This window comes from Lepidothrix coronata, unplaced genomic scaffold, assembly GCF_001604755.1.
Source record: "Lepidothrix coronata isolate B3197 unplaced genomic scaffold, Lepidothrix_coronata-1.0 Scaffold146, whole genome shotgun sequence".
NCBI classification, from domain to species: Eukaryota; Metazoa; Chordata; class Aves; order Passeriformes; family Pipridae; genus Lepidothrix; species Lepidothrix coronata.
In genome coordinates this window covers 1,124,733-1,139,554 of record NW_016690326.1, presented here as the reverse complement: position 1 = coordinate 1,139,554, position 14,822 = coordinate 1,124,733, and the positions used below count along the sequence as shown (strand labels likewise).

Below are 14,822 nucleotides of genomic sequence, written 5' to 3'. Positions count from 1 at the left end.
CATTTATCCCGTAGATGCAACACAACTGGAATGACTGGATGGCAGGGCTGTGGGGTTTGGTTTGGGTTTTTTTTTGTAGTAGCCAAAGCACTAATCATGGCAGGATGCTTTAATGCTTGAACAACCTGGATCTGATTGCAGAATAGTTAAAGAAATGCTGAGGGTTACACCCTTTATTATTTAGCCAATATTTTCCATAATATTTATGGGAGTTTCCTCGATGAATTTGGGTTCTGATAGATAACAAAGAAGAATTACCAATGATTGTTTTATTAACTCAGGTCATGCACATTTCATATAGAATAAAAAAAGTGGTTTTGTCCTGATTTCCAATTGGTCTCTGCCCATCATGCTGTGATTTTTTTTGTTAATGTAGGATTAAAAATTTTTTTTTTCAATGCAGATAATAAAACCAAACAGAAATTAATTAAGAAAAAAAATGCTTTCAAAGATATAATTTGAGGTCATGCACATGTACTAGAAAGAACATGATTGCTGAAATCTTTTTGTTAGTAAGGGGGGAAATGAAAGCTCCTTTTATTTTATTTTTCTCACGTCTTCTATCATTAAAATCCGGTTCTAACAGCAGAATACTTCTCTTTTTCATGTGTGTTGAAAAGCAGCTACACCATGTATCAAAGCCATCAGTCCAAGTGAAGGATGGACTACAGGAGGTGCCACTGTCATCATCATAGGAGACAATTTCTTTGATGGGTTACAGGTCATATTCGGCACCATGCTGGTTTGGAGTGAGGTAGGTGTTGTCTGAACGGTAATGTCTAATAGCTTTGTCTCGCTTATAGCCAGCCTGTCCTTTCTCTATGCCACATGCTAAATCAGCAACAAATGTTGAGACATGAATCCTTTCCTCATTCAGGTTTATGAAAATAATTAGTCAAATTTACCTGTGGCAGAAATCCATTATAGCCAGGGGATTTGCAGCTCCTCTCACTGGCCCAGAATTTAGCTCAGTGGATTTTATTACAAGAAAAGGGAAGGATAAATGCCTACGTGAATAATTCTGCATTTAGCACTACAATAGCTAAGGGCCCACAGGAAACAAACATTTAGGTGATCCTGCTTTCCAGGGAAATTGGCTGCTTGCAGCTACAGCTCAATGAGGTGGAGATTGCAGAAATACAGCACCTCTGAATAGCACATCCTTAAAGTGTGGATGCTTGATCATAATTGCAACCGAATACACTGTATTGTATCCACAGTGGACTCATCATATTTAGCAGGGGCCCCTGTGGTTTTCACAGTAACCTTTTTTTTGTTTCTTACCCACTTTTTGCTGTTGCTATTTCTTCCAGTTCCTTAAATCCTCTCTTCTCCCTGCACATAATAAATCATGGGTTTTGGTATTCCCCAAAAGCCTGTGAAAAGTTAAAACCCAGGCAGCTTCACCCGAGAGGCCACATCCAGTGTGCAGGGCCATAGAAGCCGTGGCAGAGCTCCCCACGGGCACAGGGAGGCAGCTCCAAGGAAAGGTTTACCTTTTGCATTTATGGCTCTTCAAAACCATTTTGGAGGTTTAACAAGAAATTGTTGTTTTCATTATTTTAATACTGAAATAAACATGCTGACAGACAAACCAGCCTCTCTAAAGTATCTGTACAGTGCTTCCCAGTAGCGAAAGGATCTTCTGCTGCTTTAACTCATATCCTGTAACTATTATATCAACAGGATGGCTTAATTCATATCCAGCACATTCCCCTTACCGATTCCATTGCACATATGGCAGCATTTTTTCCATGTGAAGAGTATTCTCTAATGCCCTTCATGGGCTTCACTGTTCTCTCTCCCTCTCTCATCCTTCCACTTGAGGACAAGTGTGGATGAAAGGGCATTCCAGAAAAGGAGATGTAGTAAATGAGCCCTATTCTGAAGCCCTTATGTGATCATGAAAGTGCCCCTTGGGTCCAGTGTAAGCATCTTGTGTGTTAGTATTGAAGCCATTATGTCTACAGACATTTAACAGAGAAAGGTGAAGAGGCTGGGAGGAAAGTGCTCTGATTTTGGTACTGCAGAATTGGATCTTTCATTATAAATCTTGATTCTATTTATTAGAAAAAGCCATTAATTGGCAATTTCTAATCTCAGGAGAGTGAGTGCTGGTCAAAACGTTGTTGCTGATGGTTGTAAGGCCTTGTCATAAAATTAATAATATTAGAGAGGGTCCAGAGCAAAGCCAGTCTGTTGGCTGTGAATGCTGTAAGGGACTGCAAGCTGGTTTTGAGTGAAAAATGTGTCACTGTCTTTCCCTTACAGAATTGCTCCTTATTTCATAACCTATGAGAGGAGTAGAAAATCCTATAGGGGAAGAGAAATTCTTTCTAAAAGAAGCAGACAAACATGATAAACAAGTGCAGAAATGTGTGAGCTGTCTGAGTGATCCCTAAATAATAGTGATCTATAAATAATTCAAATTACACATACAAGCCACCTATGAAGTACAAAATAAGTTCTTTCATTTGCCTTCCCATTTCTAAAAATGTCTAGAACATTTTCAGTACCCATGAAGAATATTTTTGTTTTATTTTAATAGAGTATAAAATTGAACTGTCAATCCTCTGAATTTCAGTCCATTTTAAACTTGGAGCAGGTTCATCCTGAGTTGCCAGTCAGGCCCAGTTTTAAGCAAACCTGGCCAGGTTATTTTGTCATTGTATTCTGGATGAATTTTAAAGTTCATTCTGTGGTTTTATGAGTCCAAAGAAAACATAATTTAACTGAGCTGCAGAAAATCCCAAACAAAACCAGATAGGTAGGAACTAAAGAAAAAGAGTGAGTCTTGCAGAGCATTTTCACATGGATTTTTCTAGCTTCACTTTCAGTTATAATTGCAGGTGGTTTGGGGAATAAAATCTAATATTTAAATTAAGCATCATTTTGCTACAGACTTTTCATGGCACCTTGGGCAAATCACATAATCTCCTTAAAGTTCAATTCCCTTTCTCTAACACAGTAATAAGATTAGTCACCTTCTTTGGAGAGGTGCTGTGAAGATAAATATCGTAAAGGTCCTATATTACTCAGATTTTATTATAGCAAAATCCATGTAAATACCTGAGCTGCATGGATATTTAAAATATAAATCCTACCACAGCTCAGAAGCAGAGTTAAAAGCAAAAAAAAAAATAAAATTGTTCATTTGAAGAGTGAGTTTGTTGCTGTCAAGCAGTATATGTTATAAATAATTTGAAATGTAAATAATATATTTTTAATTTCTTTTACATGTATTCAAGTTTTGTAATTGAAATATTTATATGCTTGAAATGGAGTTGACTGTGTTAAAAAAAAGGAGGTTTAAAATGGTTTCTGAAACACATATTTATTATTTAAACATATATTTTAGCTGTAAACAGTCTAACATAATTGCAACCTTTCTCAGCCAGGGAGAACTAAATAAAAACTTAATTTGTCACATTAATTTTGTGCAGAAATGCAGATACCCTAAGCCAGTAGGTTCAATTAATCCGCACCTCCCATATTACTTTATGAAAATGACTTTAAGAGCCTGTGATATTTTTAGAATTCAGCAAAATGGGCCACCTAATGCCTTTTTTTTCCAAGGGACTTTCGTAACCGACAAACAAACAGGGTTGGTATATCATGTGCACATGCTGAATCTGGACAGACAACTCCCAGCAAATAGTCTGTTTGCCAGACAGACTCTGCCTGTCTGTTTGTGCAGTCCACAGACAGACAGAGCTGTTATTTGTAGGTTTTTACCCAGGTTCTGGGGCTGTGCGTTATTGCAAATATTCCAAATAGGAGCTGCTGATAAGAATCCTCTGTTGTTTCTCTCTCTTACGGGGTGCTGAAAATCCAAGAGTCAAGTTTCAGGGCAAATACAAGATTGTGAAGACAAAATTAGTTTCTTATAAATATTCCACAATATTTGCTTAAAATGAACTATTTCTTCAAACATTTTCCTGCCAAGAACATTCCTCCAGCTGTACAGAGTCAGCTGGAAACAACTTCTTTTTCTTTTATATTAAGAAAAGATGAAGCACTGAAACATCTTTTTTTTTTTTACCTTTGTACAGCACAGAAACAGAGGATGATTTTTGGTTTGGTGGTTTGTTGTTTTTTTTGGTTTTTTTTTACTGCTGCTGAATCAAATTCTGTGACATAGTTTTTTATTTTGCTTTTTATGTTTGTTATTGATTTTGGAAGTCTCTGTTTTTGAGTGCTTATTTTGGAGCTCTGACTCATTTTTAAAAAATGAGAAGGCACCCTCTTTTTGCAAACCAAGGCTTATTAAGCAGCATCTGGATGCCCAGAATTGAGGCATGCAAAGTCATTGGTCGTTTTTTAAAATATAGGCACCTTAAGGGTTCTGTTCTCGCTGAAAGCTGTCATTACCTTCAGTTGGTGGGATTTTTCTTCATTCCTGTCCTAATGGTCCTCTTCACACAGAGTCAAAGTCAAATTTATGACTGATTGTCACCATTTCCCTAACCACAAACCAGAGCTCAAGCATGCAAAAATAAACTAGTGACTCAGATTAATGACATCTCCTTAAAAAATGTCACTTTTAAAAAAAGAAAGTAACCTGGCACTCTGGAGAGTGTGAAGTGATGCTGTATCACACAAGAATGTCTAGAATATAGTAACAAACCACAGAAAGAGGCTTGTTGTACACATTCAACCCAAATGTGTTTTGGATTTTGAAGGACATGCACCTCCCACCATTCTGAAGATCTCCAACTCAGGTTTTAATGCAACCCACTGCATGTCCCAGATGAGATGTAGGAATTTACACCAAACAGCTACAATGCAGTTGCCAGGTAGATTTATGTCCAGCTCCATTTCTCACTTTGCTAAATGCTGGAATGGAGGAGGAAGATGGATCTGGCACTTTGGCCGATGGGTTCATGTCCAAATCACAGGTTAATATCTTGCTCAAGATTTACATTTAAAAAAATGTATTCATAAATGTACATGACTAATGTTTAAGAATTCTTGGGTCTTGGCATGTCATTTGCTATGGTTGTTTTGATGTCTGTTAATCCACCGAGAGTTTCCAGCTGAGTTGAGAACACACAACTGGCCATGCTGGGCCTCACAAGCAGGTTCATCTCGCTCAGTTTCTTGGGTTCGGCATTGGGCAAGGACAGATGTCTGTAAAAAAAATGGGGTGAGCATGTCATGATGCTTCACCAAAACTCTCTAGCAGCCTCCAACTGTTTGGGGCTCAGAGGCTTCCAGAAGTGGTGTCTTTACTTTTAATATCCCTGGATGGTAATAGCTTGCCTCTTCCAGATGCTTTACGTGAAAATATGAGGCAGATTATGTCTCGAAGTGTGAAAGGATGGTAGGGAAAGGTGGAGTGAGTTCCCAGTGTCAGACCACAGGTTGACAATGTAGACAGGAAAGCATCCCATAATCCTGGAGTTATTGAAGTCAAGGGCAGATTTGCTTTTGCCATGGGTGGGCCTGGAGTGCCCAGAGCTGTGCAGCACCAGTTGGGTCATGGGGATTGCAAAATGGGGCCAGGGCAATTTGGAAAGCTGGTCCCAGTCCGTAGCACAGATCCTGGCAGCTCTGTGGAATCAGAGTTTGAGACTGAAGGTGGGTTTCACAGGGCAGGTTTCCATGCATAAGGGGATATTGTTTGTCCCTTAAAGACAATTTCTTGATATGACAGCAATATAGGGAACTCCTGGTATGTAACCAAGCTGTCCAGTTCCCCTCTGTGTGCATGAGAACTGAAGGCTGACCCAGAACAAAGGTCCTCCTAGCTCAGCACCGTGTCCCTGACAGTGGGCAGTGACAGATGCTAAGGAGAAAAAGCAAAAGGAAGAGGCACATGTGTTCCCCTGGTATACCTCCCAGGCTTTAGTTCTAGAGAAGAGAGGAATAAAATACATCCTGAGCATCCTAAACCATAGGACTTCAGACATAATGTTCACCCTTTGGGAATGTGTGGGCGACATTATTGTATATTTGTGGTTTTAAACATAGTTAAACTTATTTACTTCAGAGCACAAAGGAAAACCAAACTGTTTGTGGAGAACAAACCAGGAAACTTGCCTAACTCTCCCCAGCTCTCTGTAACAATGGACCATAAATAGGTCAGACATTTCTTGGGAACCAGGGAAGATGAGTATTGGAAAATGCCACAAATTATGTTTAAGGAACATTAAAGTGGTGACAGACCAGTAAATGCTGGGAAATTCAAAGATACAACCAGAAGCTGCCTATATAGCTCATGCCAGAATGGGGGTGAGGGATAGAAGGCTCATGCTGATGTAGTAAGATGAGCATTTTAACCTTTACTATTAAAATCCTTGGCTGTTTTCACAAATATTTTTTCCCTAAAAATGCCAAAAAACTTTTCTCGTCTTGCCAGTTCACCCAGTTAACTAGAACCACTTGAGGATGGGATTTATCTCAATTATTTTTGGCTGCCTACAGTTAAGCATCTAGTCCAAACTTGTCATCTTGGTTCACTGGAGAAAGGTAGATGCTTCCATAGAGTGGCTCATCCCAGCATGAGTGAGAGGTGTCTAAAGCCCTGGAAATCAATTGCTATTTGACAGAGCTTTCTGCCTCTGCTGACTGTTGAGGGCATGGAGAGAATTGGCTTGGACTTTTAGGCTTAGGTCAGCCCAACTGTATGACAACTCAGTTTAAGTAAAAGGATTCCTTGGAAGTTTGGTTTTTGGTTTTGTTTCTGTTTTAGTTTTGTTATTTTTTTTTTAACCCAGTTGATAGAGTGAATAATTTAGAAAAAAACCCGCAAGTTTCTTTTAAAAACAAATAAGTTTCTAAATCACATAATTTGGAAGCAGAGCCTTAAAACATGTTCTTTGGAGCTCACAAACAATAAGACATTAATCCTTTTATAATTTCTAATATGACATATGGCTTCTGACTTCTGTAGATCTGAATAACTTTTGGAGCATTTGATGCTGGTAGTTTTGGTTTTAATGTTCAGCTTGATTTAATATTAATTTTCTTAATTTAAATATGGAGAGCCTCCTACTGTGTATGCCATTTCCCTTCATAGGACAGATGGCTCTCAAGCAGATATTACTCTCCTTCTGTGCTTTTTTTTAGTCCTGTGCCCTAAACAAAGAAGTGATTAAAAGTCTGGGTTTTGGTAGGACCTTACAACAATGCTGAAACATTTGGTTCCTAGTAAAATAAGGTTAAAATTAGCTTTTTCTTTAAAAAATCTATTGAAATTTATTCCTTAATCCAGCATATGATTCAATTAAGATCATATAGCATTTGACTGACTGGATGGGGTGTTCATGGCTTTGCTCACTGTCAAAGGTGGGCTATGGTCTCGGTCTTGTTTGCCTCTTTAGAGGTGTGTTAATGTGCCACAGTCAGAGAAGGATTATCCATGTGCCAGAGCTGTATCTTTGTTGCTGGACACAGCCGTGTCACCTTTTCTATGTACCTCTTCTTACTGTTCTTGTCAGAGAGATTTGACTTAACCTGCCATGAATTGGTGAACTCCTAGATGTCTCTACTACTATTTTCAGAGACCATGTCTTAAATCCAGTCCAGAATTTAAAACCCTGGGCTTGGGCTGAGCAGTGAATCTCAGCCTGGGTTTGTGCCATGTTCACACGTGTAACCATGAGTCGTTTATCAATCAGGTTTGCTGGACATTGTCATGACCTCAGTGTCCACCTGAGCAAATGCAGGCATCCTGCTGCTGTAAAGGAAGTTATTGCATTAAACCAGGACTAATGCTTGTACTAGGAAGCAAGTGCCTGCCATGTATGAGAACAGAAATAATGTTGTTATGGCTGAGGAAGAGAATGCTTGTAAATATTGTAGTCACTGGCTTTTGTGTGGGTTACATCAAGATTGTATTCAAACATTGACAGGTTAATTACATGTTTCAAAGCTTGTTTACTATGATCTGAGAGGAAACTGTTATTAAAGAAGTGTTCAGCGTCTCACAGTGCTTTTTTTTTCTTCTCCCTTCTCAATGTTTTCTCTAGCTGATTACTCCACATGCCATCCGCGTACAGACGCCTCCCCGACATATCCCAGGGGTTGTAGAAGTCACATTGTCCTACAAGTCTAAGCAGTTTTGTAAGGGAACGCCTGGAAGATTCATTTACACAGGTAAGGATGTTTTAGTAGTACTAGATACAAGGTGGAGAAAAAGGGCAGGCAATGTATCACACTTGCAAGGGTATGTATCACACTTCTGCTTTCACCATTTTATTATTTTGGCTGAGGATGTCATTGAAGGCTCCAATTTGAGGTTGGATTCAAAAGTGGGTGACTGTGGGGATGAGCCTGAAAACATGCCAGTGTGGGATTTTTGTTTGCCTGTTTGTCCTCGCAATGGGACAGCTCTTTACCCAGGAGCGGGGAGGAACAAGGGAAACAGATACTTTTGTACTTAGGAAGAGTGCAAGCACGAAGAGCCAGACGCACTAGTGCAATCACAAACCTGCCTTCCAAGAAGGATCCTGCTAAATATCTTCATCTCATGTTGTCCAGCAAGTGTTGGAAGTGTTCAAAGCAGGCACCTGTTTGCCTGCCCATCTTACCAGAACATACTTGACTCTGACTTCCAGGGAGCTTAAGTAGCTCTCATCCCAGCCAATGCAGCAGACACAGTGACTTGCAGTGTGTTTTGGGGTGGTCTCCCTCACTTGAGGCCACTAAGTCTGAATGACTTGGCCTGAAGAATTATTAACAAAACCCCCACACTAGGATATTGCAGATGCTGTCAATGTTAAACCACTCTCAGTAGTTGTAAGAATGGCCTAGAAAACAAATCAAGTAGCAGCATAACTTTTTTAAAAGAATGTGTATCAGTGATTCCTCAGAAGGTGTGCATGCTACAAGAATTAATGATTTTGTCCAGGTTTTGATGTTCTTGTTGTTCACATTTGCAGGCAGGGCTACTGCTGTAATTGTTTGCCTGCACTGTGGTTCAACACAATCCAATGCAATTCACTTCCTCATCCTTGATTTTCCCTGAAACTTTAAGAACAAGATATATCGTAAATACTTATGACTGTGAGGGATCCTGAATTTCACTGGGCACATATATTGCTCCAGCTGTCAATTTATACACAGGGACTCAAGGCAGAGGAGAAAATTCTGTGCTCCAGTTGGGCAGCAAAGCTCTCATTTGAATTTTCTTAACACTAAGCAAGATGAAGAAAGGTGCCCTATAAAGCTCTGTTGTCTTTTTCAAATACCCTCTCCCCCAGTTGGGATTATGCGCTGGGTTTCTTTAAACTGGCTCTTAAAATGTTCATGTATTGCCTTGCTGACCAAGAAGCAGGCACTTGTGAAGGCTGTGTGTATTTATTTGTGAGCATTATGATTTCAACCATGTATGGGAAATCTGTATATTGGACAATACACACCATATCAAAAAAGTTATTCGGAGTTTGAATGTGTTGGAACAAATGAAAAAGCAAAGGGTCAAATCGCAACTGGTGCAAATTGATGGTGTGTGACATGTAACACGTGAGAGTGTCGGCCAGAACTCTGGACTGTCTGATCATGAAGCCTTTCCCTCCTCACTTTCTTACTTGCAGCAAGTTATGCTCTGCTTTCTGTCGCCTCACTGGGGTGACTGCACCTGGGCCTGGTGAAATGGCAGGTATGCACGTGGAAGGAGAAGAAAGGGAGGAAACCCACACCCCTCGACTTTGCAAAGAAATTTTTTTGATTTTTGGGGGAGATTTAAATGTAAAAATGGCTTGGACCCATTTTGGTGTTGCTTTCAGATCATTGTTAATTAGCTTTTCTAGTAAAAAGGAGGGCAGCAGTTTAGCTTATCTACCCAGAAGCAGATGGCTGAACGTGAAAATAAGGTGTCCCAGTAGGGAAAGTGTTTCCATATATGCATTTTCAGGTTGGTGTTTAAAACACATTATTTTTAATACAAGAAATGAAAGTTATGAAATACTAAAAAATAATGATAAAATCAAAGGCAATGCAGTTCATGGACAATTCTCTTACTTATGCAGTTACTTACGGAGTTACAATAGATACAGAAAAGCTATTTTAACTTAAATCTTACCTCACACAATTTGCATTTTCCTTTTAGAGGCAGCCTGAACTTAAAAGTGGCTTTTTAAAAAGGACTAAATGAAACTAAAATAAAAACAATTAATGCATCCTGACCTTCAGAAGTGCCTTCCAGCCCTTTAAACAAAATGCAGGTTCAGTACACGCCTGCCGATTAGTTTTAGTTAATTGAAAATTATAGGATTGACCCAAGAGGAAAATTTTGTTTGCACTCCAATCACTTTTACAAATTAAGGAAAATTACCACAATTTTGTTTAGCTAAGGTTTCACACTGAGTTCACGAAATTAGCTCAGCCATCCCAACAAAGTCAGCACTTTGTTAGTGAGCACTAGAAAAAAACTAATAGTCTATGGTGTGTACAAACGAAGCATAGAGAAAGCTATGATGCTTTAGAGAACTAGGCCAAGTGGTTTTAATTAGGATTATTGGTTCATTGTAAGTTTTGAAGAACAATCAAACTAGCAGATTAGCTGTTTCTTTTAAAGCTAGAATTTCTTGCCATTCATTTTTCCCATGAGAACTTGTTTTAACTCCCACATAGCACTATTTTATTTTTTTTTTTTTTTTTTTTTTTTTTTTTAACAAGGCCTGCAGGAAATGGACCAATTGGAAGTTGGGATACAGTAACATTCCCCAGCATCACTCCAGCCGATGGGAGTTATTCACAATGTTCTTCAGTGAACTCAGTGTTCTGGAACATATTACAAAACCACAGAGGCCAAATGTTTTCTCAGAGGAGTTTGGCCTCTGTTTTTGGCCGAAAACATTTCAGCATCACTTGCTGCTTATTTACCCTGCTATTAAGAACAAGAAAACGGCAGAGGAGAAAAAGGCTGGGGGGGGAGGTGTGGGGAAGCAAAAGAAAGTGTATGTGAGAGAGAAAAAGACCTGGGGTTTGTGGGCGGTGCAGGAGTTGATCAAGCGTAGTTTCCTTTCTGGTGAGAATGTCCCTGCTCGTTAATGGTCCCATTTTGTGGTCAGGTCTCATTTAGAAGAAATTATTTTTAATCAGTGTTCAACAAAATATCCCCTCAAGCCACCTGGCTGTAAACTGTTTTTTTCTTACTGTTAAGTAGTTAAGTTCTCAGAAGAAAATACCCAGTGACCCATTAATTTTAGCCTTTCTTTCCCCTTTAACTGCAAATAAGTTAGTAACATGATCTCTAAGTAGTCCATGTGCCATCTAGGAACCAAGGTCACATATATACAGAGAAATCCTGGCTTTTGTGAGTATTTTTGAAAGAAATAAACCAGTGTCAACCCTGTGCTTACAAGAACACATAAGTTTTTTATTTTCCATCTGCGGAGCAACCTACTAGCATGCACTTAGAGAGCAATTACTTCTTAGATTTTAAGCTCTGACATTCCTGAGAGAACATTATTAGAAATACAGAAGTCTGAACAAATCTTTCATGTGTGTTCATTTTGGAATAATATTAAAAGTCCATTTTGCACAAAGGAATACCCAAAAATGCTGGTCAATGTTTCCCTGTGGTTCCCTTCATCTCTAAGTCTCTTCTGGCACTGGAAAACACTGAGTGAATTAAGCTTCGTGTCACAACTTGGGAGATGAAGGTATGTGTCACTACCATTATTTTAGGACTGGAGAAACCGGGATAAAGAAAAAAGCTATTAGGGATACAAATCTGTAGGTAGTTTGGCAAGGTGACTCAGGGCATGTATGGTTGAATTGGCACAAATTTGTGATACCTAGACAGGCCTTTGAGATTTTGTTTTGTTTTGCTCTAATTTAAAAAAAATAGATGCATCCTGGACAGCATGATTTTCACAGGCTAATTTTGCTGTGGTACTAAAGTGTGAGACTTTGAGTGGGACTGCATGAATGTAAGTGAAGGTAGAATTTATTTCACTGCATATTGGAAAGGACATATGGAAGGTCCATAAAAATGCATTATGCTGTGTCTTCTACCACCTGCTCAGTTTAAGATTTTGTGCTTTTTGTTCCCAAACCAGAGCAAAGGACTACACAGGGGACAGAAGTACAGAGCTTTGTCACCAGGGTTATGTGTGCAGCATGGGGTTAATTACAATTGTTGGCTGAGTAATACCCCAAATAGTGCTCCTTCTTTTTGAAAATAGGTTACATGGTTGGATACAGTTGGAATTTAGGGGCCATTTTAATTTGCCTTGCAGGGAGGCTGTGGGCTAAACCCTTTGTGTGCACCTATAGGAACGGGCAAGTTCCCCACGGTTCGTTTGGTGTTTGGTACAAGCTGTGGGATGTGCTGCATCTCTAGAAGTGCTGCTAACGAATGGGTGCATGGAGGGTCAGTGTGGACACACAGGACTTGCTGTGCAGTGGGAATAACCCAGATGCCAAGTGCTGATCCTCCAGGATAACTGTGGTGAGGGCCGAGTAGGTCAGAGTGGACACTGCCGGGGGCGACCAGCGCTTGCGTTACCCTGTTGGCCATTGTGCGTGGAGGGATGTAGAAATCCTAGTGCTGTGAAGGTCAGGATATTCACAGAATTTCTGGGAAACTGCCTCTTTCTCTGAAATGTCATAGGGCTTCTCAGGGAACGTTACACTCCCCTAGTCCCTACAAAGAAGAAATAGCCTCATGTGGAAAAATCCTGCTCCATCCTCATTTCACCCTCTATTTACTTCTGAAAACATCTGAGTCTGTGTACAAACAGGAAAAGCCTTACAGATTATAGATGATTTGGTTAACATTTCCACAAGTCTCAGTTTTAGGTGGCTTCATTTTTAGGTTTTTAATTTTAAATGGTTTAATTTACAGAAGCATTACAAAAGCAGTAGTTGTCTTCTGAGAATCATTCTCTTTTCATTTTTTTTTAAGTCAAATACCTTCAAGAGTGAGAGACCAAAAACTACTTGTCACCATTTAAAACTTCAGTACATGGCCTTAGAAGCAGAGGTTGAAGTCACATACAGAGATCTAGTCAGAACTGGAACCACTTAAAAACTGATCTTGAGTCTCTAAAGTTTCCAACCTGGTAAACTTCAGTGATTTCCTTTGCTAGTAAAATTTTCTTCTTTCAAGAAAGCACCAACAACTATGCAAAATTCAAAAGATACATAACCAATGAAACAATCAGTTTTCAGAATGGAGAGTTCTGGAGTTTTTGGACTTAAAAAAAAGAAAATAAAAAAAAAAGGAAGAAAAAAGAAGTGGTGAAAAGAGACAGATCTGGCTGTCAGGAGGTTCCTGTAGCCCCACTGGAGCCTTTCTTGATCCCTGTAGACTGGAGTTTGACCCTTGCACCAGCTAACCTTGGTCATAGCTGTGTGTCTCTCAGTTCCTGAGAAATGTTAAAACCTAGTGGCAGTTTTTCTCAGTAACACACAACCTCATTAGTTTTACAATGCCTCATTCATGTGTGTTTATTATTAAATCATGAGCACTTAAATAACTGATCAGTATAAATGAGGAGGGAAGGGCACCATCAACAGAACAATAAAAATAAAGGAAAAAATCCAGCATCTCTGATGCTGTCTCAGGTTTTATCCTGACGTGTTTATAAAATTCTTCACCCTCAAAGATACAATCATTAATCTGAAATGAAATATAGACCACATCACTTCTCCAGAAGGCTGACCAGCTATGAGATCTGGTAGCTAGCAAATGAATGCCATTTGTTTTTAACAGCACTTTTTTCTGCCTTTCACTAGTAAATACCAATAAGAGTGGTAGAATAAAAAGCATTGGATGTCTTGAAGTTAAATAGTCACAGAGTGTTACAGAAGAACAGAACAAAATCCTTCAATATAAAGAAACGTATAAAGTTTAAAATAAGAGCTGGTGTCTGCTCTTAAAAGCAGAAGAGTCTTGTGCTGCAGGTTATCCTGTACTTTGCATGCTCCATATAAAATCTGTTCCTCAGACTCTATAGAGGAGAGATGGTAAATCCTTAGTGCAGCACAATCAAGTAAGGAAGAATGAAATTAAATCGTTTGTAAATGTAAACTTTTACTGGTAAATTTAATAATACCACAGTCACTGGAGAGCTGGGTGCAGCACTCCTGGGTCCAGGACACTTGCAGGTAAAATAGAGATGGGAAAACAAGGAAGGGATTGGTGCAGTCTCTCCCTCCAAACCCCCTACATCAGAGATGTGATCTGGGTGCTACCAGACCTTGAAAAGAGAATTACCCTAAGGAAATCTCTATTTGAGTTTAAGCTTGAACCTGGCCCTTTCTGTGTTCCAGTCCATTAACTCAGTTGCTCTGCTGAGTCAGTCTAAACACCAGTCTAACCACCATTTTTTTTAGGGGGAAAAAATGGTTGCAATTGTTTTGGAACAAGACTTTCTAGAGGAAATAGTTTCAGTCTTTGTTATTTGGTGGTGCGTTTGGGGGTTTTAATGTTGTTCCAAAAGTGTTTGTTTGAAGTTTGTTAGGACATGCCCAGTGGAGTGAAGTATGGACAGTCACAGGGTGGAATATTAGCAATATTATGGTGGTTGGTTTGGTTTGCAGAAATTCAGGAAAGGAAGCTGGGAGGAATCCTAATTGATTTCAGGAAAAACGGTGTTACCAGACAGTGAGAAGATGATGGAGGTAAACTGGAAAATCCCTATTGTATGCTCATAGGAACATAGAACCCTCCTATCTTTGGTATTTCTAAAACACTGGCAGCACCATAACACACTGCAAAAAAACAATCACTAAAAGTGTGCAGTGTACCTGTAGGACAGCTTCAAAATGAAAGCAATTACAGCAACCATCAGAATAGAGCTGGCTGTGAAGGAAACATATTATTTTGCATATTTTATGTATACACTTTCCAAGAAATATGACCT

The 14,822-nt window shown here is 39.3% G+C and overlaps 1 protein-coding gene across 4 annotated transcripts in view; it reads left to right on the top strand.

Annotated features, from left to right (window-relative positions):
• EBF1 (early B-cell factor 1) overlaps positions 1-14,822 on the top strand; it is a 273,845-nt gene that overhangs the window by 202,805 nt on the left and 56,218 nt on the right. For 2 of the 4 annotated variants that reach the window (XM_017828218.1, XM_017828215.1), the window contains exons 9-10: positions 624-754; positions 7,974-8,100. In XM_017828218.1, the coding sequence (XP_017683707.1) occupies positions 624-754; positions 7,974-8,100 (258 nt within the window). Of the gene's footprint in view, positions 1-620; positions 755-7,973; positions 8,101-14,822 lie in introns of all 4 variants that reach the window. The other 2 variants (XM_017828217.1, XM_017828214.1) reach the window with 1 other exon arrangement.